General features: G+C 42.2%; 2 protein-coding genes across 6 annotated transcripts in view; one reads left to right on the forward strand and one right to left on the reverse strand.

Moving 5' to 3' along the window:
• The window catches only part of Nlg3 (Neuroligin 3), a 135,582-nt gene that overhangs the window by 13,089 nt on the left and 95,528 nt on the right, over window positions 1-26,965 (forward strand). For 3 of the 4 annotated variants that reach the window (XR_011443314.1, XR_011443315.1, XR_011443313.1), the window contains one exon: window positions 3,926-4,068. The exons of the other annotated variant lie outside the window; for it this stretch is intronic. The gene's annotated coding sequence lies outside the window, so the exon portion shown is untranslated. The remainder of the gene's footprint in view (window positions 1-3,925; window positions 4,069-26,965) is intronic. 4 annotated transcript variants of the gene reach the window in all.
• Nlg1 (Neuroligin 1) overlaps window positions 4,225-26,965 on the reverse strand; it is a 38,095-nt gene continuing 15,354 nt past the window's right edge. For both annotated transcript variants that reach the window (XM_070281741.1, XM_017248976.3), the window contains exons 7-12: window positions 25,940-26,071; window positions 23,724-23,891; window positions 12,888-13,077; window positions 7,923-8,074; window positions 7,046-7,161; window positions 4,225-6,991 (exon numbers count right to left, since the gene is read on the reverse strand). In XM_070281741.1, the coding sequence (XP_070137842.1) occupies window positions 4,977-6,991; window positions 7,046-7,161; window positions 7,923-8,074; window positions 12,888-13,077; window positions 23,724-23,891; window positions 25,940-26,071 (2,773 nt within the window). In that variant the 3' untranslated portion in view covers window positions 4,225-4,976. The remainder of the gene's footprint in view (window positions 6,992-7,045; window positions 7,162-7,922; window positions 8,075-12,887; window positions 13,078-23,723; window positions 23,892-25,939; window positions 26,072-26,965) is intronic.

Raw genomic sequence — 26,965 nt, forward strand, 5'->3', positions numbered from 1 at the left:
TCCTGGTAATTGTAGTTTTGCTTTCGTTTTCCTAACAACAACAAAACAGGCGGAGGGAAAATATTTATGATAGAAATGTTGGTTGGCGAAGAAAAGCGAGAACGAAAATATGAAAACTACAAAAGTCATAAAATATATATAAATAAAATGCGCTCACTCATAAATCCCATACGTGTGAGTGTCCATGCGAGGGTGTGTGGCTGTGCGGTTCAGTGTAAGTGTGTGTGTAAATGTGGGCAGAGATGTGTTTTTGGTGAGTGCGTGCTTACTTGCCAAGGATTCCTTGAACGAACAGCACCAGTTCCCCCAGATGAAATTTATAAATTTAATATAAGCAAAAACTATGAAATATGTAAATGCAAATGGGGTGCTTGTTTACATTTTTAGATGCAAGCAATGTGATTCTGAAGTGCCTGCAGAAGGAAGAGCATTTATGATATGCACAAAATGTTTCCCATTTAAACTCGTTTGATAGATGCACACAGTAGGGTCACTTGTTTTTCTGAGACATTCATCTCCTAATTGATCTTCGTCCCTGATGCAAATATCCTAGCACACCATTTGCATTTTTGTTGTTTGTCAGTCAATGAACTTTATCGTTTTGTCCTTTTTCGATTGGTCTTGGCCAATTTAAATCAATTGCTAGGCACAATTTCATGCAATCCAAAATTATACAGCCCATTGAACTCTCGGCCGCAGAACAATCATATAAACAATAGAGCACATTAATTGAAAAAAAACAGGAAAATAGAGAGTTAAATGTGTAGTCCTACCACCAAAAAAACAAAAAGGGTTTAATTAAATATTTATGCTATTATTATTTGGCTCTGTTTCAGGCGATTCTTGTTCATTTCCAAATTTATATTCATTGAGGTTTCTGAAGCGGATAATTTGCATTCAACACCGCCCCCACATTGAACCGCAAAATTACATTTAATTCACGATGCACAAAATTATCAACAAACGAATCTGTTTATGCACTTGATATCCCTAATGACCTTTATTGTGTGTCTGTTTATATTGTTTGTTGTCTAGTCTCCAAATAAAATTAATTAAACATTTTCCGTTGGCTCTGGCAGTGTGGAACGTCAAAAAATGGACATTTGATAAAAGTTTGTTGGTCGAAAAATGTTGCGTGAAATCAAATTAAATATTCTGGTGAAAGTTTTGTGACGGACCAATTGAAAATAATTGTAAATATGTACGGTACGAGTGCTTAACAGGGTCAAAGGCTTAACCAAACCATTTAAAACATTATTTTAATGATTTTTCGGAAATAATTTTCATTGCTGAAACGAGATAAGCCAAAATAATTGTGTGTCATTTAAAATGTATAAATGTGGCCCACATTGGAGAGCAGTTGTGTTATGTGAAACCTATTAAATTATTAAAATTTTCATTACAAAAGTCAAACAAAGGCTGTGAATAAAAAAGGAAGAAACATAATTTGCATACTTGTGTATTTCAGTATTTGCTCTCGGCGTCATTTCCGTTTATTTTCGTTGGCTGTTTACTTTGTCGGATCGGGACTCATTTGCTTTGTTTTTCGAGTATTTAACCAGTTTATTGTTAAAGCCTTTGAATCGGGAATCTTTGCCCAGGGCTGCTTAGTGTTGGTAGTGGTTTTCTTGTTGTGGTCAACACAAGAGGAAAATGTGTAAATAATTCTATAAAACAATAACAATGCTCCTTAATTAGTCATGATGAGTTTAATCTGCTTAACCAAATGCACAAAAAAAATGAGAAAAACATCATATGCATTTTATATTAGCCATGTCGTTCTCAATTAGCATCAATTAAAGAAGATTAAACAAGAACGCAATAATCCGCTTCGAATTCCATTTAAAATTAAAACCATAAACAACAACACAAAGCTATATTTTTATTTGGGTTCTGGTTTGGTTCCTCATGGCCTTCCTGTCATAACTTTGCATTTGCCTCGGTTAGGCTCCTGCCCCTTTTTCTGCCCATTTTGGAGCTAAGGCCTCCTTCATTTGCCCAAAATGTCGGCCAAGTCCCCAAACAGTAAATCAAATCAGAGACCAGAACGTTATACGAGTATTAATGCATGAATCGCTTTCTGTCTCCTGAAAGTTTTATGTTTCGTGGCCTCCCCAGTACTTGTCCGTACACTCTCGTTATTTATCATGCCACCGCCCTCTGAATATTTGACTTTAATATACTCTCGACTTGCTCTAATTTGTGGCTGTCAGCAAATTTTGGACTATCCACAGGACATAATGTAGCGCCGTCCCGGCATCTTCTGGGTAAATCTGCTTTGGGAATTTAATTTTTCTTATTTTCTGTTTAGGTTTTGGTTGTTGTTGCTTCTTGCGGTTATGTTTCCAGGCAACTTTGATTTGTTGGCCCAAACTATTTGGCTTTTGCGGCTTTTTTCCAAAGTTCCTGCTAGTTTATGAATTATTCAAGCCCAAAAACCGAGACAAAGACCAATATTTACCAAATTGATTCAGCCGCTTATCATCTAATTGGGTATAAATGTATTTAGCATTGGGCTAGGCGGCACTCTATACATATTTGTTGCCTTTCAATTGGAGGAAGTGTAGAAATTCCATTACACGCATATCAGACTAACAAACTTCCATTTAGCACTTTATAACTTGCCACAGAAGTTAACTTTGGGTTTATTCAATTCAAGTACCATTTCATGCACTTGGCCAAGAGCTCGGACTTGGCAGTAGGAATTTCTTCTCAAACAACTATACAAAGATGAAAAATAAACTTGAGAACAGAGTGGGAAGTACAAAGAAAACACCCGGGAAAAATTACAGAACAAAAACTGACCTCGACACTTTGAAAGATAGGCGATGCAAACAGATGGTAAACAGGACGAAACGAAGGAAATCTGGTTTCACGTTTCGCTTTGAGGCCGCAAAATAAATGTCAACAGCATCCATTTATATCGTGTTGCCCGTGTGGCCATTACATCAATTTATGAGCTTCATTTTGATCAAACAGCTCCGATAAAAAGATGTTTTCTGTGGTCGCTCCTGCAGCTCAATTAGTTGGTTCCGACCGAGTATTTTGCCATAATTAAGTAACCTTTTCAACTGCTCGACCAACAACCAAATTAAAGCCAACAAATAATCGCACACAAAAAGGACCAACGCCCAGGGGAGGAGGGAAAGCCAAAACGAAAACGTAAAAACAATCCATTGGGGCAAACAATTTAATTACGAATTTTTTGAGGGCGCTCCAAGGGGAGAACCATTCCGGTCTGTTTGTTCGGCTTCTAGCTGAGATTTTCAATTTTGTGCCGTAGTTGTGCCGCGACAAACTTTCTCATTCGACTGTTTGCGTAACCTGCGTAAAGGGGAAATAAGAATGTTCCTGCCACAACAACTCGAAGACAGAACAATTTGCATAAAGGACCCGGGCAAAAGCGACACAATAACTCAATTCGCAACGCAAAACTAAGAACGCTTCAAAAAAAAAAATGGAAAGGGAAAAAAACCAAAATATAAATGCGCCACAAAGGGAATAAGGCATAAAAGCTGGCGCAAAAACTTTTCTGCCAAGGCAGTAAATCCTGCAGGATACGGCTCTAAGCTTAGCAACCCAACGAACAACTATTCTGCGGTGTCGAGGGAAGCGACAACTTTGATGTCCTGGTGGGGCGGCGAGTGAAGAAGAGTTAACAACTATGCACGAAACGCCAAATATTTGAAATATGTGTAGCAGCAGAAATGTTGACATTTGAACTGATTCGAGGCAGCCTCCAAGCTCCCAATTTTGTTTCGCATGCACTCGAAAAAAATTAATAAATAGACAATAGATAATACAGTAGATGCAATTAATTTTAAGATGGTTACATATTTTTTCAATGTTTTAAATATTTTTATAGTCTATTTTTGACCAAAAACATAAAAGTAATATCTGTCTCTTCTCTTTATATTTTTTTAAGTGCCAAAGCAGCTAGGAGAAATGTTGTGGCAAATTAAGTTGGCGACACTGCGAAATTGCTTCCACCCAGAGAGTATTGGCAACAAAAACGTTCCAAAATACAAAAAACAGAAGCCGAAATATAAAGGCTGAGCAAAAATGTTCGTAAGTAGCTTTTGTTTGGTAAATTGCCGGCAACAATAGTTGACACAACTTCGGTGAGCGAGTGGCAAAATGCAGGGCATTGTTATTGGCAATTTCTGATGCTGCTCCCGGTTGTCGGTTGTCAGGGGAATAAATGTAAAATCAGCCACATACAAATTGCTTTCATCGATGTGATTTTCCATTTTACTCAATATATAGTATGTACATGTGCCACTTCAATTGTTATTGTATCTTATGGTTAGACTTATTTAAACTGAAGAGAATAAAAACATTTCTCCTATAATACTCTTTTCGGGGACAATCAGAAATAATTCCCTTACAAACAGTTTAATTCCCTTGTAACTAAGTTTCTTTGGTCTATAATAATGAATGGTTAAATATTTTATCTTAAAATTACAAATGAATAAAAATAGACTAGAATAATATTGATTGTTACATTTTAAAGAAAGTTTCAAAGTCATTTAGATGTTTGCAAATATATTACATCATTCAAATTGAGCTTAGGAATTCAAAAAAATGTCTTCTTAAACTTTCTAATATTATTTAAATTTCCATTCGAAATGATTTCCTTATTTCGATACTTCTAACCTTTGCTGCAATCTCCGGGAAACCTAAACTGAAATTTTCTTAACTAATTTACGCTGGCGGAAAGTTTTCCCGCAGAAAAGCCAGAAGGCCAGAGCAATCCGACCCAACCGCCGCGTCAAAGATAAACTTTACACCGAAATGTATTATTAAATTTACGCTGGCTCCGGCTCCGGCTTTGTCTCTGGCTCTGGCTCCATAAAATTCCGACTCAAGAATCCTGGAGAGGATTTGGCAGGCATCTGCCTGTCGCCGCATTGCGGACGCAGCGGGAAATTCCCCGTTCATTCCTTGGAGTAAATGCTCGTCCTGGGAAAGTTCCTCTATATATTGGTTGTAATACTTCGGCCGGGCAGCGGCTGGAACTGCTGCAGTTCGGTGCGTACGGTTCCGGTGGACGACGATGACGAGGATCCTGTGGATGAGCCGGTGGATGAGTCATTGGATGCCGACGAGCCCGACGATATTGTGGAATCAGTTCGTTGCTGGCATCCCGAGGGATTTGCGGTGTTTTCCGTCAATGCGGCCTGCAACGTTGCCTGCAAATCCTTACCGGAAGCCTGACGTTGCAGTTGGGGAATGCGGCTTGGTGTAGCCCCTGGGACACCATCACCCGTTGGCGGAGCCTGTAAGGTAGCAACCGGCACCGAGTGGGTGGGGCGTGGGATGAGCGAGGTCCTTGAGGGCGATTTCATGGGCTGAGCATATAAATCGCCATTGGGTGCCGACCAGCTGCAACTTCCAGGACTCATGGGAGTGGCTGGAGAGCTGGGGGTGGCTTCAATGGCATAAATGCACTCGGTGCGCTCGCCCTGCGGTGGTGTGGTCTCATGAGCCGGAGGCACAGACTCGAAGGACTGGAAGGATCCGCTCAACGCCGTCATGGCCGACGCCAAGGGCTCCTTATCCTTGCGCCTCTTTAACGATGTGGCCGGCGACTTGGGCACAATGGGTCCCACTATCAGAGTATTTTGCGTGATTTGCGGCTCCCGCAGGCTGTCCTCGTCATCCGCGCCATTGTCTTTGGCCAGTTGGAGGGGCGAGGTGGTCACGTTGCTACTATCTCTTCGCCGGCGACCCAAGGTATTGCTAATGGTCCTGGGCGGCGGCTGGGGAGCATAATAATTCTGCGGTGGCAACGAGTTCCTCTTGTATGTAGTGTCCAAGAATTCCTGCTCCGTAGGCAGGACCTTTGGGTAGTTGCGTTGCCGCAACAGTTCTAGTTGCTGTGCGGCTGTTAGTGGTATAATTTCCAGGACTCCTGGATCATCCCTACTTGTCACATTTATATCCACATCGTCGGCGTGTACAAAACTTGTGATCTGTTCATCGGCGGCCAAGATCATGTCCACCGGATCCGAGTGGGAGTGGGCGTGGCTTCGTGTGGAAAACTGTGGCTGCAGGACATCCTCGCTGGGCTCCGTAAGAGCCGAATGCTGGCGCTGGAGCAGCATCTCGTAGTGCTGTGGCTCGTGCATGTGTTGTGGAATGAGTAGAGCTGCGTCGGCCACCTCGATGTCCTGGCAAATGATGAGCCTGCCATCCGCCAACATGGGCTGATGGGGCGGGGGTGTAGATGTGGCAAAACTTCCAGCCTTGGGCGCCTCCTGTCCCGACATCCACTCACACACTTTCGTATGGGTATCCACAGTGGAGCAACTCAACGACCTTTGACCTGTTTTGATGGCTTCGTAAGTGTTGGATTTTCTTGTCACTTCCAGGACAAAGCTGTCGTCGCCATCGCGGGACTTACTGCAGCGTTTCAGCTCCTCATCGTTGGCGCCATCGTAACTGAGAATGTGTCCACCCAGCTTGGGACCTGGGAAGGGCAAGGCCTTGGCCCTTCTTCTTCGCTGGCGCAACCAAAAGGTGCCATAGATGATCACATTTAAAGCAATTATTATAGCAATCAAGGCAATTAGCAGCTGAAGTGTTATCTCCGACTTGGCTACCGTTTCTGGGGACTCTGATCTTTGCTGATCTTCCCCATTATCGTATGAATTCGGTGGAGTTATCAATTCAAAATCGCTTCCGCTCTGTATCTTATGAACGTTCCCAAAAGTTGGAGGGGCATTGTACATATTTTCCGCTGCTGTTTCCGTGGACTCCGGACCGGCTAAGGTGGGCTCCTGCAGAAGCTGTTTAAGGACTCTGACTGGATCCTCGGAGTCATGATCTCGTGGGCCATACTTGCTCATGTGGCCAGTGATGACTTCGTGGCTAGGACTATGCAATTGTTCTTGAATAGCAGCTATTTGGTTGATTTCGTCCGGCAGTTCTTTGTTCCAGAAATTCATATAGATTTGCCGGTACTTGAAGCCCACAGTTGGAGGAATCCCTAAAAAACGAAGCCAAAATTATATAGTCTGGTATTTAAAAGGATCCTACATACCTATATTTAAGTAAGCCTGAGACTTTCTGTTAAACTCCGGCCAGTCCAAATCATAGCGATCCCACTCGAGGGCATGTGAATTCAGAAAGGTTCCCTTCCATGGCGCCTTGGGATTACTGTAACGAAAAAGAAATCAATGCAAATCTAGGACAAAAATATCAGACATATATGTTATCGTCTAATTCACTTTAATGATATCCCCCATTGGGGCTGCTCAGAAAAATCTCATTTTATCGACATAATCCGGCCATTCATTTGCTCATTTAAATGACATGGTTATGGCCAATAAGCACTCGGTCTCCCCGACTGAGATTGCCTTTGGGATAGGATGCAGGCGAATGCCAAAACGTCCTGCTAACGATCCCTGATTTCAGTTTTGATTACCACACTCGTTTGAAATTCCTTTCCCTCTTTTTTTTATGCCGGCCTTTATTTTCATCCCCGAGCCGGGGGGCCAGTACAACTAATAATATTTGCATGTGCCGCCACCCGATAGTGTCCTGTGGAATAATAATAAAACCGGCAGTAAAAATTCTATTCATTTCGCTGTCCAAGCGTTGCAGATTGCAAAACGTGCCCCGGTCGAAGGCAAACCAAACCAAAGCCAACAGTCGCCGCCATTCCAAAACTCATGAATATCCCACACTGCATCCGCAACCGCATCCGCATTCGCCTCCGCATCTGTATTTGCATCCACATCTACATTTGCATGCAGAACTGTGACTCGTCGAGTTGATGTTGATGGCCCTCCCACTTTTAGGGCCTTTTCTGTGGAAGCCAAAAACCACTTCATCTCTGCCCTGCTAACTTTCTCCAAATGCACTTTTCACATCCGCTTTCGGCCTGCAAGTCCAAGTCCAGTTTCCCGAGTACTCACCCAGTCTTTGCGAAATTCGTCCAATATGCCATTACCGCCTCGGAAAGCAGCTTTTCCTGCACCGTGTAGTTGTTGCTGGGAAAGGGACCGGCGGGCGCCAGAGGTGCCCCGAAGATGAACGCCAATTCCTCGCCCATAATGCTGTGCGGTAGCTGTAAGTGAAAATATGTAAGAAAAAATTTCATGAAAGTCGGTAAATCAAGCCGGTAAGGGAATACTCTATGAGATGGCTATTAGGTTGGAAAGGAGGTTGGTGGATCATAATTAAGAAAGTATTAGTAAAGGAAACTTGAAACAGGAAGAGTTGGGTGAATGATATTCATCATAAGGTGCTTATTTTGTTTTTTATTTTTCAATTTCTTTAAATTACTAAAGTCGTTGAACCCTTTTGTCTTTCCTCGAAAAGTAGGTATACCCACTGACAAAAAAAGTGAAGGAAACTGCGGTTAGGAATGCGGTAAATCGGAGATCGGTGTGAAATGTTTTCAGCACTTTTTTATGGCTCCTTTTGGCCATTGTGACCAAGCAGCATCAATCTTTTTAGACGGCCTGCATAAATATTTAGCTAGCCAAAGACAGGACTCCTCCGGTCGCTAGGCGACCAAAGGAAGCAGGGCCGCCGGAGGGCAATGCTGTATGTAAGTAGGTAATAAAGCCAAGTTTTTATTGTTGCCATGAAAAATGTAACAAAGTCACAAAGCATTTCTGTCTGAGCACATCAAAACGGTCCTGTCCTGGAGCTCCTGATGCTGCTGACTGTCCTCTTGGATTTTGGACGATGTCCTCCCTGCCGTTGATGTATTTTATGGCATTTATGAATGATGAATTTCGCTTTTGATTTTCATTTTGCAATTGTGTGAGAATTTGATGAAATGAGCAAACGGAATTCAATATTGGATGTCCCTGGAAGGCTTAGCAGCGGATCCTTTTGCCAGTCGCTTTGGTTAAGGTTCAATAGCCTTTTGCAAAAATCAAAGCGTATCTTTAAGACTTCTTTTATGATTGAAATTGATTTCGCCGACTGGCAGCTGTTTATTTTTACGGTCAATATAGAAATATTCCGATATCAATCAAATTAAGCGCTTTCTGAAAGCAAATATTTTTTTTATTTATCGCGATGGAAAATAATTGAGTAAAACCAATAAGCGAAGCAAAAATATTTTTCAATTAAACACTTCCGCTTTAATAAAGATCATTTTGTATTAGCCCGCATTGGGATGTAAGGTTATGCATAATTAAAGAAATTTGTATAAATTGGTCAACGTAAATTTATGTATTATTTCAATGGCCGAAACGTGGGCGCTTCCTGTAACAAATTATTGCTATTGACCGGCGAATTTTGTTGCTTTAAAGTAGAAAATTAAAAAATTACCGGAACAGAGGCGGAAATTCAATTTGAAATAAATGCGTAACTTTTGTAATTTATGCTCGGGTGGGCGGAGCTCCCGGAATTTTTTGCCCATGGCAACGGAAGCAACAATTTGACTTAGCGCCATTTGTCGTAATAAACCTAATGGAGTTAATGGCACTCGCAGCGTGTAAAATTTCCAAAAATATTTTCCCCTGAATTGGCCCAGGGCAAAACGCTTTATGGTTGGGTCGAAGGAAGTAGGTCCTGAGGCGAATACTTGGGCGTGAGTTCGCCGGGTAAAAAGGACTCCGGTCCCCTTGCCGCTCAATTGCCCCTCATCTCTTTATAATTTTATAGGATTAGACCAAGAATTGGGCGTAACGGGCTGCTTTAATTTGATGTTTTTGTATTCGGTAATTAAATATTTTCTACCCCAAAGCATTTTTGCGAATTTGCGTGAATATAGAAATTTAATACATTAAAATATTCGCGAGGGTTTTATTTTTCTGATAATTTAATTTGTGAAATAATAATATTCTGTATGAGTCTGACTCTATTCATTTCGTTTGAAATTTTTGTTTTCCGAAAGCGAAAACGAAAACGGCAATTAAATATTTTCCCCACGGAATTTCGGTCTCGGCACAAAAAAGTATGCTATGCATCAAGCATAACGGGCACGTTTTTTATAGTATTTGCCAAACACTCCAGTCGCCGAATCCTTTTTGCGGCCGCAAACTTTCAACCACGCACAAAAATAAGAACTTTAGTTTCGGTCATATTTATTTTATTTTCATAAATTTTCTTTTCCTTCCTCAACCATTTGGCATTCTTATCAGAAGTAGCGCCGGAGGAGAAGGAGGAAATGCCCGAATAGTCCTCGGGAAAAAACTTTTTCAAGAAAAAAAGATACCGGCCAGACGGGACATACTTCATATTATTTTCCTTTTTTTGTGTTTTTGTTTTTGGTTTGTTGGTGAATTTTTTTGGTACATTCTCGGGATGCTGACCGCGTTTAGAATGCGATGATAATGACGTTTGTCTACGTGCGACTGTGTGCCCACTGGGGAAAATGCTAAATTTAATATGGAAAACTTATTAAACTGTCCTCAAGTCGAAGTCGATGCGAATTGTCGTTTTCATCTCTTTTCCCTCGATTGTGCCCAAATAAATTGGAACTTGTTTTGCCAAAGTTTCTGGCTGGCTGCGTTTATTGCTCAGCCTGGGAAATTAGACGAGGAAAATGGAAAAACTCCAAGGCAGCCATCTTTATCCGCAGCCCTGTGATGTTTATTTGGGTGGGCATTCTGGTTATTTGCCGGGGATTAAATTCAATTAAGCCCTACTTTAAGCACAATCCCCATTTGGGCTGAATAATCCATACTTGGGATAATTTTCGCTATTTTTAACAATCGGCTTGAGCCGCACAAAGGCCTCAATGGAATCGACCAAGGATGTAAGTAGTCTCTCTGGCCCATTTTTTGAGGCATGTAAGACGTGTGCCAAAAAGTTTTACAATAAGCCTGTGGCTCCAGCCAGATAGTCAAAGCCAAGGGGCGTAAAAGTTCGTGGCTGGGGTTGGGTGTTGCTGAAGTGAGTGAGTGGCTGACTTTTCAGAAAAAGCCTAAGATGGAGTGCAGAAGCGCAGTTTATGCACAAATTCATTCGCATTCAGTCGAGTTCTCTAACAAACCAAGAATGCGGCAACGGAGAATTGTGGGTTTATGCCATAAATAAAATGAAACGAGGAGGTCTTTTGTGTGGGTAGCAACTTGTCTGACTGTTAGCTTGTCTGGGCCCCACACAAAATAAAAAGATAAACAAAAAAACGAAAATACAAGCGACTAGGTTGCGTTGGCGACAGCCAGCGATAATTTGTAGGCACGAGCTCTTGCTCGAATATCCTTGGGATCCGCTTTTCATGTTTGGGTTCCGCAGCGGAGCTCCGCAGCAGCATGAAATATTTAAGTGAATTTTATTCTCGCAATTTATTCGCACTAATGCGGGGCTCTGGAACGAGCCCTGGAATCCGGCCCATATATCAGGGAGCATAAACATGTTCTTTTGTGTGATTTGGCTACTTTGGTTCAATGGCAATTTATCAGACTTATTCACATGCTTTAATTGCGGGCTATTAAAAAGTTGTTGCACCCGCTTGCCACAAGCTGTTGTCGCACTAAAAAGGCCATCCCCCCGGGCTGTTCATCTATTTGCAGTTGCAGCTTGTTTTATGACCCACCGCTCCGCAACTATGGCCATAAAAATTCGCTTAGCGCAAGTTGAGAGTTGCCAAAAATATAATACGAAATAATAACTTTCCGCTTTGAGGGGGAGAGTGAACATGAGTGTCGCCTTTGTATTGTCTCTCTGTTTGACTTGTTTTGAAATTCATTATTTGGAAAGTTTCGACTGCCTTGGCTATCCATTCCATTTTCGAATCCCAACGAAAGCAAAGGCGAAACTTCAGGACTCTAACCTGGAAGATACTTGGAGGGAGATGAAAGGATTTCCTGGCAGGCGTACCCAAAATAGAAGACTGTCCAACAAGGAGGGGCAGACGCTTTCGCCATTTGCCTATCAATCCAATCATCTTAATTACAAATCAATATGCCCATTTATCTATAGAGTAGCGAAGGTCCGAGGCCAAGACAGCTTCATGGCAACACAAAGCTATCTGGGCGAGGCAATCAGTAACAAATCCATAAGCATGACAGAGCCATAAAAACCGACTAGAAAGCCAAACGGACCGGCAGTCGAACAAGGACACAAATAACCATAACCATGGCGAAACCTCTCCCGGCAGTCCGGGAGGTGACCCCTCCTTGGACACCAGTGAACCCTAAGTCAAGAGGATGCCGTCTGGTTAGCAAAGGACACGAGCTAAGCTCGTCTGACTCTGTTTTTGTTTTGGATTTTCAGCGCCTTGTCCTTTTTGGGGGCACCGAAAAAAACGGAAGTATTAGACTTTCTATTGTATACTTGGGAAAATAAAATAACACTATATATATTCATTATTTGATGGGGTAACTATAAATAAAATCGACATAAAATTGTATGTGCAAAGGAGTGCTTTATGGATTTAACTATTTCAGATATATTTTTTTTAGAGATATAGAGTCATATTTTCATAAGAAAAGCATTACCTATTATTCTCCAGTCTTGTTATACAAACATTTTCTTAAACGCTTCTTTAATTATGCATTTTCCCCAGTGTAATATTCCATTTGTATCTCTGTAGAGATTTTTTTTGGTTTCTGCTGCTGCGGGGTTCATTGTCTTTATTACTATCATTCACGGCCGTCCGCCGCCATCGGCAGCTGCAAACTTGCCAATTGTTTTGGCCAAAAAACCAAAAACAAGCAGCGTCAGCCCAGTGATGGACACCACTCCCGGGCCCAATGCCACAAACTTTTCAGCATTATTGTTCCATTATTGGACGGACAAAGTAGGTTGCGGTTTTTGGGGGAATGGGAGAAATCGAGTACATCACAGAAACTCATTAGATGCGAATTCATGCTGGGCTTAGTTACGGCCCGACCACCGGCGCTTAAATTAAAAGCGCAGAAGCGCATGACTAGTAATTGGAGTGGCCATTCAACCGTTTGGCTAATACTTACGTGGGCATAAGGTCCAGTTGCGCTGTTATGGCCGAATACGTACATATAATTGCGCCGATTGACATCCGCGTGGAACGTTCCCGTCTGCAGGAGCGGCCCCACCACTCGGGCATCGGACAGAATGTCCAGCACCACGTCACGGTGCTCCAAATTAGTGGCCTTAATCGGATTGTTGTACATGTCCTGGTATCTGCGGGGCAAGGAGAAGGCAAAACGGTCAGTAACAAGAGGAACATCATCGCAACGTGGCGTATGCGTAATGTGCATTGTTAACATTTGGGGGCTCACTGCGGTTATTGGTATTGGTGACTGCGAGAGTGCGACTGGTTTGTGCCACTCTTGTCCCTGTTTTTGTGTATTTACTCTCGGTACGTAAAGCTTAATTACGCGGTTGGCTTTTGTGTTCACCACTCCCCGTCGGCAGTCAACAATGGCCACCAACAATGGGAACTAATGCCAAAAAAATCGAACCGCAGAAAAAAAATCGCGAATCAACTAAGAAGTCCCGCTGATTGCAATCGAATTCCGGACAAGATGTGTACAATTGGCAGCCCAAATAATTAAACGAAGGTCTCCCTGGGAACATTTTATATGTTTCTTAACTAAATCAAAGCTTGCAATAATAGTTAGGGTACTCTTTTCACTAATAGAATGAAATAAATAGTTATTTAATAATATCCCTTAGGTTCCACAACAATACTTTTGCTTTAATCTTTAATTCCATCCAAGTATTCACATTTTTCTTTAAAAACTTTAAACTTTCAAAAAGTCCTACATACGTTTCTCTCATAAACCTCTATAAAATCATATTTTTGGTGCGGATTTTACTTTAATAAATTTGTTAGTCTCCAGGTCCACATTAGATAAATTGTGCGCTCTGGTTAAGTCCAGCCCAGCATGAAATTATTACGACGCAGCGGGAAAGACAAGACGACACGAGTAAAGTAAAGAAAAATACAAAAAAAAATATATGGAACGAAATAAAGAAGCTGAAATCCCTCTGTGCCCGCCTTGTGTTCATGTCAAGCACAACACTTGGCCTTTTGCTAGCAGCTGTTGAGGCAGGTACAACATGCCACAGGACACACAAACACTCAGGAAGGCATGCGGACGGGTGGGTGAATGTGAGGCGGCGGGCGAGGAGAGTTTTTCAACGTCTTGGCTGGCATGGCCTAATGTACAAATAAATAGAGCCATATTTTGCACATTTTCGTACGGGTTGTACTTAGTTTCCCTCCGCTGGCCGGCCTTGTCTGTTTGTGTTTTGTATGCCATGTTATGCATTTTATTGTCGGCTACTTAAGTTATGCACTTTGACCTCCATTCCGGCGGCTCAGGCGCCCCCCGTGAAGAAGCCCGGAGCTCTGGGCGACGGTGGTATGGCAACGGTGTCATTCATGAATGTATGGACCAAGGTGGCCTGCCGTTTGCTAACTTCTTCATGCTCCACATTCTGCAAAGGACGTATGTACGAGGATGCTTTCCCTACGCCGGAGACACATGTTTGCCTTGGTGTTGCAATGGGAAACGGATTTGGAATCGAAGCAGTTCAGCTACGCTCTGTATTTATTTGCGGGTTCTATTATGTAATCCCACATAGTTGAGAGGACGCTTAGAGCGTTTGTCTGCCGGCACACGAGTCGTATGTGCAATAAATAAAGATTGAGCAGAAAAAGCTCAGCTCTTAAAGGTTAAAGACGAAGCCAGAGTTTTGCTGGAGTTAAATTCCAAAGTGAATTTCAATCGTTCTCATTAAGTTTTAGGTTCTTTTAACGACTAATTGGAGGAGAAAAGGTTAAACTCAACAAATTTGGCATGTGTTAAAGTTCCCGCAGCGCATCCACTCCAACTTTGATCCCATTATAATAGCCACTGTGGCATTATTATAAGCTCATCGAAAACCATGGCTCACCCGCAGTCCTGCTTAATTAAAAATGCATGCAAGCCATGATAATTCCGTCTCGGGAAAGGAAAACTTTGCAGCTTTCAACGGGGGAAACCATCAAAATGTGCCATGGCAAATATAATTTGGAAATCACGCGAATTGCGCTGACAAACAAACACAGAAATAAAAAAAAACAAACAAAAGTCGAGCTAACAAGTTTCGAATGCCATCAGACCAGCACAAATGCTTAATTAAAAGTTGGACCGATGTGCATTGCGAAAATCCCTGGGAAAACATGCAGAAACTCAAAAGTGCGGTGTTGGTGGCAAGGAAACGAGATTAAAGTGCGTCGCAGAACAAACAATAAATGGAATGATTCTGAGAATAACTCCACCGGAATGTTATATGTGTACCCAGGAAACCGACAATATAATTAAATATATTCGTGTTTAGGCGACAATGTTACGTATACGCACCGCAAAACGACCCACAAAAGAGCCCCAAAACATACGAAAACACTCAAAAGTAACCGCACCACACTCGAAGCGCCAATACACACACGAACACACACGGCCGCACTCCCAAACGCTATCCCGACAAATGGCCACCAGAAATATGCCCAACAAACACTCTCGAAAGTATGCAGCGGAAAAGTACACAACAAAACCAGAAACTGAAACACAAAACCGAAACAAATAGAAGGCCAAGAAGAGGAGCACAAAGAACGGGTATTATCCTGGTGCCACGCCCACAGCCAGCCACTCTGCTTTTGCACACCTTGAATGGCGACCAAACCAATGACCATTCAGGGAGTCCTCTCGAGTACAATCCAGTTTTCCAGGTTCTACACTAACCAAAATATACAGTTTTTTTACTTCACTAGTGCTACAGGTTCTATGTATATGATTAAGATATTTAATTTCAAAGCAATCACCTTGATTTTCTTAATAGAGGATAGGATAAAAAATTAATTTTTAGACAAACTTAGCAGTTTGAACAGTGTAGGTTGGAGACTTCCGCTGCTCGTTTCTGGAGCGTGAAGCAACACTCACATTTAATTTCCGAAGAGCGTATGTGACACTTTAAATATTTCCGCACTCAAACAAACACTTCTCCTCGCCAGACCCGGGATACACAAGAGTGCGGCACACACAAACACTCGCTCATCCACCATTCACCGGCAGGCTATAGAGGCACAGACGGAGGTATTCCTTCTGTGCCAACTGTCTGGTCTCCGGCTGCCTACTGCCTCCACTCGGGTGCACAATTTTCTAGTGCCCTAGATTTTTGGCAGCTGCAGCCGTAATGAATTTGTTGAGGAGTTTGCTAATGAAGTACGACGAGCGGAGCGCCCTTCGGATAAATGCAATTTGATTTTAAATTGCATTAAGCGAGAATTGCATGGAATGAGAATGTGCTTCTAATGGCATTGCCCTCGGCTTTCGGAGCGAGTGGACGAATATCTTTGCATTTTCTTTAATTTTGGGCTAAAACGATGATGGTCAAAATACGTGGGTCTTTAATGAAGTTAGGCGAATTTGAATACTCCTCTCGTGAATAAAATTGAGTTAACGTTAAATGAAGACCAACCTCAAATATTCGAAGCACCGAGTGAAATCACAGCATTGTGGGTATACCAGTGGGCGTTGGAGAAGAGGTGGAAATCAAATCCATTTAATCACCCAGAACCCTCGCATCCGATATGCCAGTAAAGCCAACAACCAAAGCAAAACAACTCGTGTCTTCCAGCAAAATACAAGCTTGGATGCGGTACACTAACCGGCGTTAATGCCCGCCGGCAGCCTCGGAGAAAGCGTGGTACCCCCGGGGAGGAGGATAGTGCGGGTTTGGGTGCGAGTGTGGGTTCGTGAGCCCCACTTAACGGTCTCGGATACGTGGGTCGCCCATTAAGAGTTCACCCATCGCTACAGGCTCTTCAGGAGCATCGGGAGGAGTTGAATAGTCAGGATACACAGGGATGTGTATGAAACTAGAATCTGGGCCCTAATGAGAACGTGAGAACAAAGTTACCATTTGGTAAGCTTTAACTAACTGAATTTGCACCTAAATCTAAGCCACCTTTTTATGGAAATACAAATTAAAATAATTGAGTTGCAAGCCTAATTATAATGCGAAATTAATTTGGAAATTATAAAAAATAATTAAGCTTGTTTGTTTTTTCAAAATTAAAAATGCCACATCAAAATTCAAAAACTTTGCATCCATCAACGAATGTGCCACTAATGCACTGCTTGACGATGTAATTGTTTGATTATAACAATTCATCCCATTCGGCCAGATTTGCATTATTTATTACACCAGCCTGTGTGTAGAACAATTTCTGGTCAGTGCGGAATATAATATAATATATTGCGTATACGCCACCGTTTCCACCCAGAAAGCGTTTACCAAAATTGCTTTGCCGCATGCTGCGGCCGCTTTGTGTGAGCCGGTGTGTGGGAGAGTGTTTTTGGTTGGGTATAAACATATGTATGTACATGTGCCACAGGGCCGTACACTGGCTCCCATATATAATCCGGCACTGACAAACGATTATGAATAACTGCAACACGCCTGGGAAATGCGACCACTTACAATGATGAGGGGGTGGCGACACGGTCGGGGCGGAAATACCTCGGCAAGTCCTTCAGCGGCCTGCTGTGCGAATATTTATGCCTCTCACAATGCAATAAGCACCATTTTATTACACTTCAACTTTACACTGAGCAGCCAAGTTGGATGAGCACAGGATGCAATAAGCGGTGGATGCGCTTAAAGTGGCGCAATGTGGTCCCTAAATAGTTGAAGCCAGTTTTGGGTGAGCAAAGTTTTCGAAAGTTAACCAAATTAGCCAAGATTAACTTTACAAACCTAATCTTGCTGAAATTCACACACTTTCCGAATTCAATTTTCTTTAAAACACATCGGCATTTTCAATATTTACCAAGCACACAAAACCGCAGGCATGCAAAGCGAATATGTGCAAGTCTGTTTCCATCGGCTAATCGAGAGATCCCCTCAAAATGCATGTCAGTGGCTGATCGCCTGGAAGGGGGGCGTGGTTGGCGGGGGCGTGGCACGGCACGGGCCAGGCCCGAACAATCCAGATTGAGTTTGAGCTCGTGTACACACAAGAGGAGGGGCACAAGGCACGCATGTAATTTATGATGTTTCAGCGTGTAAACAACACGTCCCTGGTTGGCAAAAAAAAAAAACATAATACTCTCAGCGTAGGAAAACGTACTATACGTCTGCACTAGTTGCAGCAGCGGAAATTTACGAGAGAAGTTTGGCAAATAGAGCCGGAGCAACTGGTTCAAGATGCTGCCGATGCGAGGATGTGGATATGCGGAGTACAAGACCAGCTGGAAACCAAAATGCATATTTAGCCAGGATATTAAAGCAAAAAGCGTGCGGGGTAACAGCAGACAATGTCATTACAAAAGTTTATAGCTTCTGCGTAACCCAGCAGACCGCCACTTTTCAAAAATCCACACCCACATCATAGTGCTCCCTGTGTGGTTTCCGAAATCAGTTCTGGCCGACTAGCAACTTATTAGCTCAAATTTTTCCAAATTAAAATTAATTCTTTCAGTAATCTTAAATGTATTTTATCAATATAACAACAACAGTTTTTTAAAACCATAGAAAATAGAGAATAGAAAAGCCTCAAAGTGTATCTCGAGGCGTAAACTAGTTTACGTAAGTTGCCGCATAGTAAAACATATTTCTGATGTTGAATAAAGTTTCCTATAAATTATTCCCCAAGGCACTTTTAAATATGTTGTTTACTCATTTAAAATAACCAACAAGCTGTTTCTTTATGAAAAATCATGAAGTATTTGGCTATCTTTTGTTCGTATTCGAGGCAACCCTGACCATAAAGTATGCAACCTACTGCGGCACGACCCGAGCGCCATAAATTAGGGAACCCGAACCCACGAACGAACGCCGTCTGTCGCCAAGGTTCAACAGCGCTGACCCCGGGGCATTGCTTTGCATATTTTTATAAATAATATTATAATAAATAAGTTTGTGCTGTTAAGCGTCTGCTGGCATTATTATCCTGCCCCCAGGATTTCGGTTATCTTTTGAAACGCGTGTCTGGCGTGCTTTTATCGCCGGGGAAAGCAACTTTTGTGGCCAGCTGGGTAATTAAAGAGATGCGGTTTATAAATGGTTGAAATTAAAACGACAATATAAAGCTGTCAGCGACACTTTGAGTTGGGTCAATTATGTCTCGGGCAGATAAGCCGGGAATTAAGCGACTAAGCAACAGTTTACAGAACGGAAAAACGATGAGAAAGCTCCAAGACGGGAAAAGGCAATGAATGCAAAGTGACAGGATATTCTTTCGAGTAAAATGAATATTCAAATTAAACTTAACAGCAGATGCGTTTATGCTTTTTAAATTTCTGAAAGCTCATCTTTGTATACTATTTTCCACTGAATAAAACTTAGTTGAATATTAACCGAACCGAGTGAACAAAGCCAACCTGTAGGTCCGAAAAGATCTTTAAACAGAAATCGGATGTGAATCGCTTCAGTGAAGCTCTCAGCTTAGAAAGTGGAAGTGTTTAACCCCAAACCTCAATCCGTTCTGGAAATCGTCCTTCGCCCCAAGAACAGGATACGGATACTGCAGTAAATAATTGCCCTTTCATTTGGACAGCCTGCCCTACTAAACCCCAAAAACCACCAGAAACCGGTAGACAATTTCGATGGGGCCATAAATCTCAGTAGACTGGGCGAATGTGTGTCAGCTTAACGTTTAAAAGAACAGACAGAATTCTACGGCAATGCCAAAATAGCCAATTTCATGGCTAGTGTAAATCAAACACACCTGCAATTAGGTCTACATATACACGAGCATCCACCCACCTGGAGGGCAACTTAGGAGAGGACAAAGCTATTTAGGCAATGGCCCCAGAAACAATTTCAGGCAATTGCCAGGCAACTCATTAACATGCAGCACTAGGGTTACACTGAAATAAAGAACTTATTACCATAAAAAAGTTGAATTTGAAAATTTATGAAGTGGCTTACAGCATTTTTTATTGAAGAAAACTGATTAAATATCGAAGAAAATGTTCATGAAAAGATCAAAAGTCGCTATAATTTTTGACTGTGCAGTTTTACAACTACCCTTCTCCAGTCTTAAGTCATTGTTTGGCCCGTTTGCTTTTGTTTTTGTTGCCTCCAGAGTAGCTAATTTTTAGGGGCCTCATGTGCGGCGGGGCAAAAGGACGATGTTGTATCTGCAACTGTATCTGACCAGCCATTAAACGCAGCCATGGAAACACGCTTCGAGCATGCTAAAAGGGGTCGGATAACAGGTCTCGCTCTCACCGACAATCCCCTTTTGGAACTTGGTGTTGGCCTGGGGCCTGGAGCCCTGAAAATAGCCTGCCATAAACCAAAAAAGTGTTGAAAGTGGCGCAATGCCTAAAAGTTACAAACGTTAGCCCTACAACTTACGACACTAAACTAGGCAAAAAGTGCATTCGAGGGTCCTTGAATAAGGCCTCTCCCTTTGAGATGAGGCTAAAATGAAAACGAGCCACGGTGGCGGAAGCAATTGTGTGCGCTTTAAGGCGCCTCAAAGACAGCATTATGGGAATCATAAGCAGGATGGGAAAACGAAATGCAATCAGCTCAAGAGATTGCCAGGGAACTCATAAATATGTATTAAGGCGATTTTATTACCAGGACGAGTTCAGGTAATTTCGAATTAAGAACGCTTGTTGGATCTGTTCAAAGAAATAAATGAAAAGCAACCCCACAGGAAATAAAGTTGCTTTAATAAAAGTTTTATCATGAAACTTGCAGTCGGGAAAATAATCCGAAACTTCAATTGGTTTTAATAAAAATATACAAAAAAAACAAGAAAGGAAAGCTAACTTCGGGCGGAGCCGAAGTGTATATACCCTTGCAGTTAAAACCGGATATATATCGCAAACATCGGATATAGTTGGCCGCTCCTTATGGGAATATGAATATATAATCCAATTTATTACAATACAAAATCTAAAAAAAGTCCCAAACTTCTATCTTCCGATCGTTCAGTTATATGGCAGCTATAAGATATAGTCGGCCGATCGTTATGAAATTTGTTAGGTCGGATAAACTGACCAAAAATATAATCTGTACCAAGTTCCAGCTTTCTATCTTCAAAAACACGAAAGTTGGGTCATTTCCGATCGTTCAGTTCTATGGCAGCTATAGGATATAGTCAGCCGATCCTTACGAAATTTGGCATGTCGTATTATTTTGCCAAAAATAGCTCTCATGTCAAATTTGAACTCTCTAACTTTAAAAACACCGAAGTTATACCATTTCCGATCAATCAGTTATATGGCAGCTATAGGATATAGTCGGCCGATCCGGGCCGTTCCGACTTATATACTGCGTGCAAAGGAAAGAAGGGTGTGTGCAAAGTTTCAAGACGATAGCTTTAAAACTGAGAGACTAGTTCGCGTAGAAACAGACAGACGGACAGACAGACGGACAGACGGACAGACGGACAGACGGACATGCTTATATCAACTCAGGAGGTGATCCTGATCAAGAATATATAAACTTTATAGGGTCGGAGATGTCTCCTTCACTGCGTTGCACACTTTTGGACAAAATTATAATACCCTCTGCAAGGGTATAAAAATAGAGAAACCCTTTTTATCAATATATATAAATAGTTTGAAAGGTCAATATAACTTTACTTTTTAATAAAAAGTTATACAAATTTCTTGCACTGCTTCTTTTTGATTAAAATCATTTAAAAATCCCAACTATTTTGCAATTGGCAATCAGCTTAAGCTTCGATTTCTCAACACGATTGATGAATTATCCGTAAAGGACTCCGAAGGGTCCTCTGAAGATCCATTGATTGGCAAACACGTCAAATTGGTCAACAGACAAGCGCAAGCCTCGACAGGAGTTGAAACACTGAAATGTAGTACTCCACCCGTACTTCAACTTGAGAGACACTAGTCCTGAAGAACAAAAGGCGCAAGATGAAATGAATTGAAACAAAAAACTTTACTGTCCGTTCGAGTGTCCGTCTGCCCGTCTGCCCGTCTGCCCGTCTTTCCGCCAGCTCGCCCGTTTGTTCGTTGGCTCGAATCCTGTTTGGGCTGCCATTTAATTCAATGACGGACAACAAAGCATGGCTACTGGGATGCAGTTAACAGAACAGTGAGAAAAGCATCGGATTGCCAGGCGCTACAAATATGTGCAGCAAGTAAAGCCTGCAGAGGCAGCCGCTACCACCCAGCACATGGCCCCGATCAGGCCCCCAACGGCCCCCTCCGGGAGAAGCGTCATACAAAACAATTTCCCCTGGGGAGTTTCCATGTTCAGCTATTCGTATGTGAAAAAGCGCATCTGTTGTTGATTGTGTGAACTTCCTTTCAATCGTTTGTTTGTCCTTTCGTTCTTTCTTTGTCGCTTTTCTCTGTCGCTGCCGCTGACGCTGGGTGGGTGTTGTTTGCACTTTATTTTGTCTATTTGTTGCATTTCCAGCCGCTTCTATTTTTTGTTGTTTCGGGTGTTATTGCTGTTATCCGCTCCTGGCGAATGCCTGCAGCTTAGGGGTATGCGAAACTTGCAAGCAAAGTTTGTAGTGCCACATGGAATTTATAAAATAACGAGCTAAGTCCTTTACAGTTTTTTGAACGTGCAAAGGTTGACCAAAATGCCACAGCTAAATTTATTAAATATTTTTTAGGAAAAGTACTTTAAAAAACTCAACTAGTAAGTCCGTTCTTACCTAAAAAAGATAATCAGATTTGTTATAAAAAGATTATTTTCATATGATCGTGTATTTTAAATAAAATTTGCCAAACAAATATGTAAAGAACGTAAACCAAATAAGAGGATTTATCAAACAAAAGCCTAAAACATTGAAAACTATGAACAATCATGAGAAAATACAAATTTCATTAAAATTCATAAGGTTTACTTTTAAACCATTTTAAGCGCAAATGGATTTTCAATAGAATTTCAATGAAAAGTATATTCCGAATTCGTTTTTGATTTTTTTCGAAGGATTTTCATTTCCACATGCTGCACCGCCTGGACATTCCGTTTTTAATCCTTGGTGTGCATCTTTAGAAACAATTGCATCTTTTGTGCAAATAACTTTATAGGACGCTACCGAAAAAACGCTCAGGACCAAGAACGTTGACATTGAATGGGCGTGGGTTGGCTGGCAATGGGTGGAAGACGATGAGGGAGGATGGCTGGCCTGGATGCCAGGAGGTTACTGGTGTGCATTGTGCAATTTATTTATTGCACACAAAACTTTGTTGCCAGCCTGACAGGACGGGAGAACGCCGAGGACCGGACAACTTCTGCGAAAATGAGATAGTCACTGGCATTGTTTTCCCGAAATGAACGGAGTAATGCTGTCCCGGGAGGACGTCAACAACTCCCAGTAATAAGTAGCCATCTCGTGAAATAATAGTGCTCTCCTGTGGCAGGACTCCGGATCGGTTGAGTTAGTCGTTTATTATAATTTACGACAGTGTTCCTAAGGAGTGAACATAAAACGGCGGGTCGAATTCTTTCTCAGCAACTCTCGCACCCGAATAAATTTCAATTTAAATTAAAGCTTTAAGCCGGTATTTTGTGACGGATTCCGATGACGTCAATGCCGAGGCAAATTGCCGGAGTAGGCTGCTACCATTTGACGCAGGCGTCGCTAATCCGCGGCACTTAGCAAACAAATTGCCCCACATAAACAATTCTAATTGAGATGAACGATATGGCCGTGTACTTACATACATGCAAACCAGTCAATAGCTCACACTCCGGCCACTATGTTAAATGCAAACTAAGTTATAACTGGGCTACATTCACGCGGAGAGGGAGCTGTTACAAATGGCTAGGAGTGGGCCGGAAGGGGATTTGCATTGCCCACCGTCATAAAAGGGAGCATAAATTTCACTTACTTCTTCAGCGTGGCAGCCAATGCCAAATCGGGGCGTACATCAAAGCGGCTCTGCATATAGAAGCGCAATAAATTATCGCGTTCATTTTCACGTAATCCTTCCTCGAGTGCTAATGCGGCCAGTGTGTGATAGGATTCTGACTCCGTGATGCCGAATAATAAATCATAACTGTGGGAGAGACAGAGAGACGGGGTGAGATGGCGATGGAGTGGTCAACATGAATAGTTTGTGTTTGCCGCCGGTGTACGATGGCTAACTTGGGTCACTGCGAAAATACTAATATTTTCTTTTAGTTTCATGGGTAGGTGTTTCCCATAATTTTCGTACATATTTGGCATACAAATTTAATAAGGATATTAAATATCTGGGTACTTTTGCGCATGACAAGCTTATCACTCATACGCAGCGTTGGCCATTATTTATTGGTTCAGTACAATGAATTATGCAAAAAAAATTACTGCTGTGGAAATATATGCTCTGACTAACCATCTTTAAAAAATAAAATAAATCACATTTTTACCAAGTATTTTTTATCAGTGCTTGATTTTCTGCTTGGATGGAACAAAAGTCCAATGAATTCCCATAAAACGCAGTTAAAAGCACTAAAATAAAACGAGCTTTTCGTTCCTGTGGCGTAACTTGTTACGCCGCCTGATAAATGGTGCGACTGGTGCTCTACTATGCAAAGTGTTCCAACCCCAGGTCCCCCAAACGCCCCAGGCGCAGAGGTTAGCCCGCAGGACTCCCAGGCTCCCCGCGCTCCCAAAGTGGACATTGTCTTCCTGTTGCTCAGTGGACATCAAGCAGCGGGCGCATTAAAAGTTCCTCTCAAGTTGGGGCCGGAAACTTTGCTCCGATAAAAGTAAATGCAAAGCTGCTGCTGCTTCTGTTCTTGCTCCTGATGCTTTTGAAAAACTTGCTAAATTGAATGGAGATGCCGATGGAATGGCAACATGAGCCATGTTCGAGCAACACTTTTCTGCACTTTCCGGGCGTTCAATCATTTGGAAGGCTTTGGCCCGTGGTCATCGCTGATTAAGGTGATTAAAAGCCAAGCCTCGAGTGATCCGGCCCCTAAAACAAAAACTCTGGCCGTGTGAAACGTGCTTTCACTCCACTTTCCCAACTCAACCGTGACCTGCCTCTCTGTCCGGACCTCTGCACTCTTCTCTGTCTGTTTGCCGTAATTAATGGCTCTTCCTGGCAGCTATTATTCTATTTTTCCCGGAGCTGCGTGTCAAACACGTTTGACTTGCAAAGGATAACAATTAAAATCAAATTAATCACGCATTTTATTAGATTATACCGTGTTAGGTTGACCGAATGGCTGAGCAGCACGTGCCCTAATGTTCTCCGGGGAGACCGGGAGCAGCGGAAGGAACCAAGCCAGCGGATACCGGACTCCTGGCTCCGGTCTGTACCGCGCGGAGTTGAGTTATTACTTGTTGCCCAATTGATTGATGGATGGGTGTAATTTATACGGGGGCATCATGGCCCAATCTCTTGAGCAAGCTCTTTGATGCGTCTTACCCATTATTTGTTTAGGGCTTATTGAATTTTCTTCGGTTACACGGAGAGAAAATTTCCCAGGCTTCCACTTTCATTCTATTAAATACTTTTTCTAACTACTTGAATTGTTTTTTATGTGCATTTTATAAATTACTATTGGCTTTTAATGCCTTCACCTTCAACGTGACCGCACCTGAACTCAATTCCAAACCAAAAATGTGCCTGGAGCACCGCCGTCCATCGGAATAGTCAAGGCCACGATAATCAGAATCCCAACGGGTGTTGAGTGGAATGTTTGCGTTTTTTTCCTGGCCCATGTCAGGACCAACAAGTGACATTCGAGCCGTAATTTGCTCGATGATAACTGATCCAAACGCCAACCCAAAACTGCCGTGTTAAATGGTCTGCCCCATGCTTCGATTTTCACAGACGATTTGACTTCACCTGAGGGCAAACGCAGGCACCGAAAAGAAATACCAGACGTCTAATCAAGTAGCGCCCAATAAATAGAACGGTGAGCTGTCTCTGTCCCGAAAAACGACCAAAAAAAAAACCCCAAGCGGAATGTTTGACAGGTCCCTACGGTCCGCCAGTAAATATCAAACGCAAAGGAATTGCCAACGGTTTAGGTTAAGGCAACGGCAATCGAAAACGCAATGGCATTGCCAATGGCTGTACGGGGATATACGGGGGAATTCTTAACAAACCGGCTGAAGTGCTCCGTATAATGCCCCATGACCTTGTACGGTTGATTTGGTATTACATGTCCATCGACAATTGGACCCAATGATGTTGAAAATTGTGTGAGCGCTGTTGGTATGTGCAAGATATCCTGGTAGCTGTAAAGAAACAAGAAACGGGATAGAATGCGTTAAAAGGTCCTGCAAAATGGGTATAAAAATATACACATATATATTTATAGACAGAAGTAAAAGGGACCGCTGTTGGGTTCCAGGCGGCTCTTAGGCTCAGCGTCTCATCAGCCCAGCTGGCTGACAGCGGTCACTTTTCACTTTGATTTGAAATTTCTAATAAATTTTATGTGTGATTTGTTGCTGGACACTCGTTGGCACGTCCGCGTACTGCCAACAAACACGTGGCCCCCATAAAGCGATGCCCACCCAGATACACATATGGCCTTTGGGGGCATTGCCGAATTACATCGCAGAAAATTAAGATGACTTCAAGTGCCAAAACCCGTGTTTGTAAGTCACTATAAAAGCCCAATATAAACAAGCTCTTAAAGCGGAAGAGGACTAACATCAATATACTTTAATACGAGATACAAAATATCCAATATGGGAAAAAGAAAATATGTATTTTAAAGTAAAAATATCAAAGAATAGTTTCCCTTTGTTGCATCTAATATTTCAGGAGAATATTCCAACTATCCTTGCAAATGCCTTCCATCAACGTAAATTTATCTTATCAGTGGCACTTTGTATTTCTACTTCAGTTATGTCATTTTTATACAAACTATTTTTTCCTCCTTCAAGACCATAATAAAGCCGTTTTCCCACGCACACATTGGGGCCCCAGATTTACACCCATATCTAGGGGGCTTACGGGGTATGTGCAACACTTTTTCCAACAATAAAATGCTTCGAGTATATGAAATACAATCATCGCACAACTCGTTATATATGTATGTATATATGTATGTACACTATACCTGCTCATGCGATCTCTGGTTTGAATCTTCCTCCTGAAAAACCATTTCCGTTCGCAGCACT

This window comes from Drosophila bipectinata, chromosome 3R, assembly GCF_030179905.1.
Source record: "Drosophila bipectinata strain 14024-0381.07 chromosome 3R, DbipHiC1v2, whole genome shotgun sequence".
Lineage (NCBI taxonomy): Eukaryota > Metazoa > Arthropoda > Insecta > Diptera > Drosophilidae > Drosophila > Drosophila bipectinata.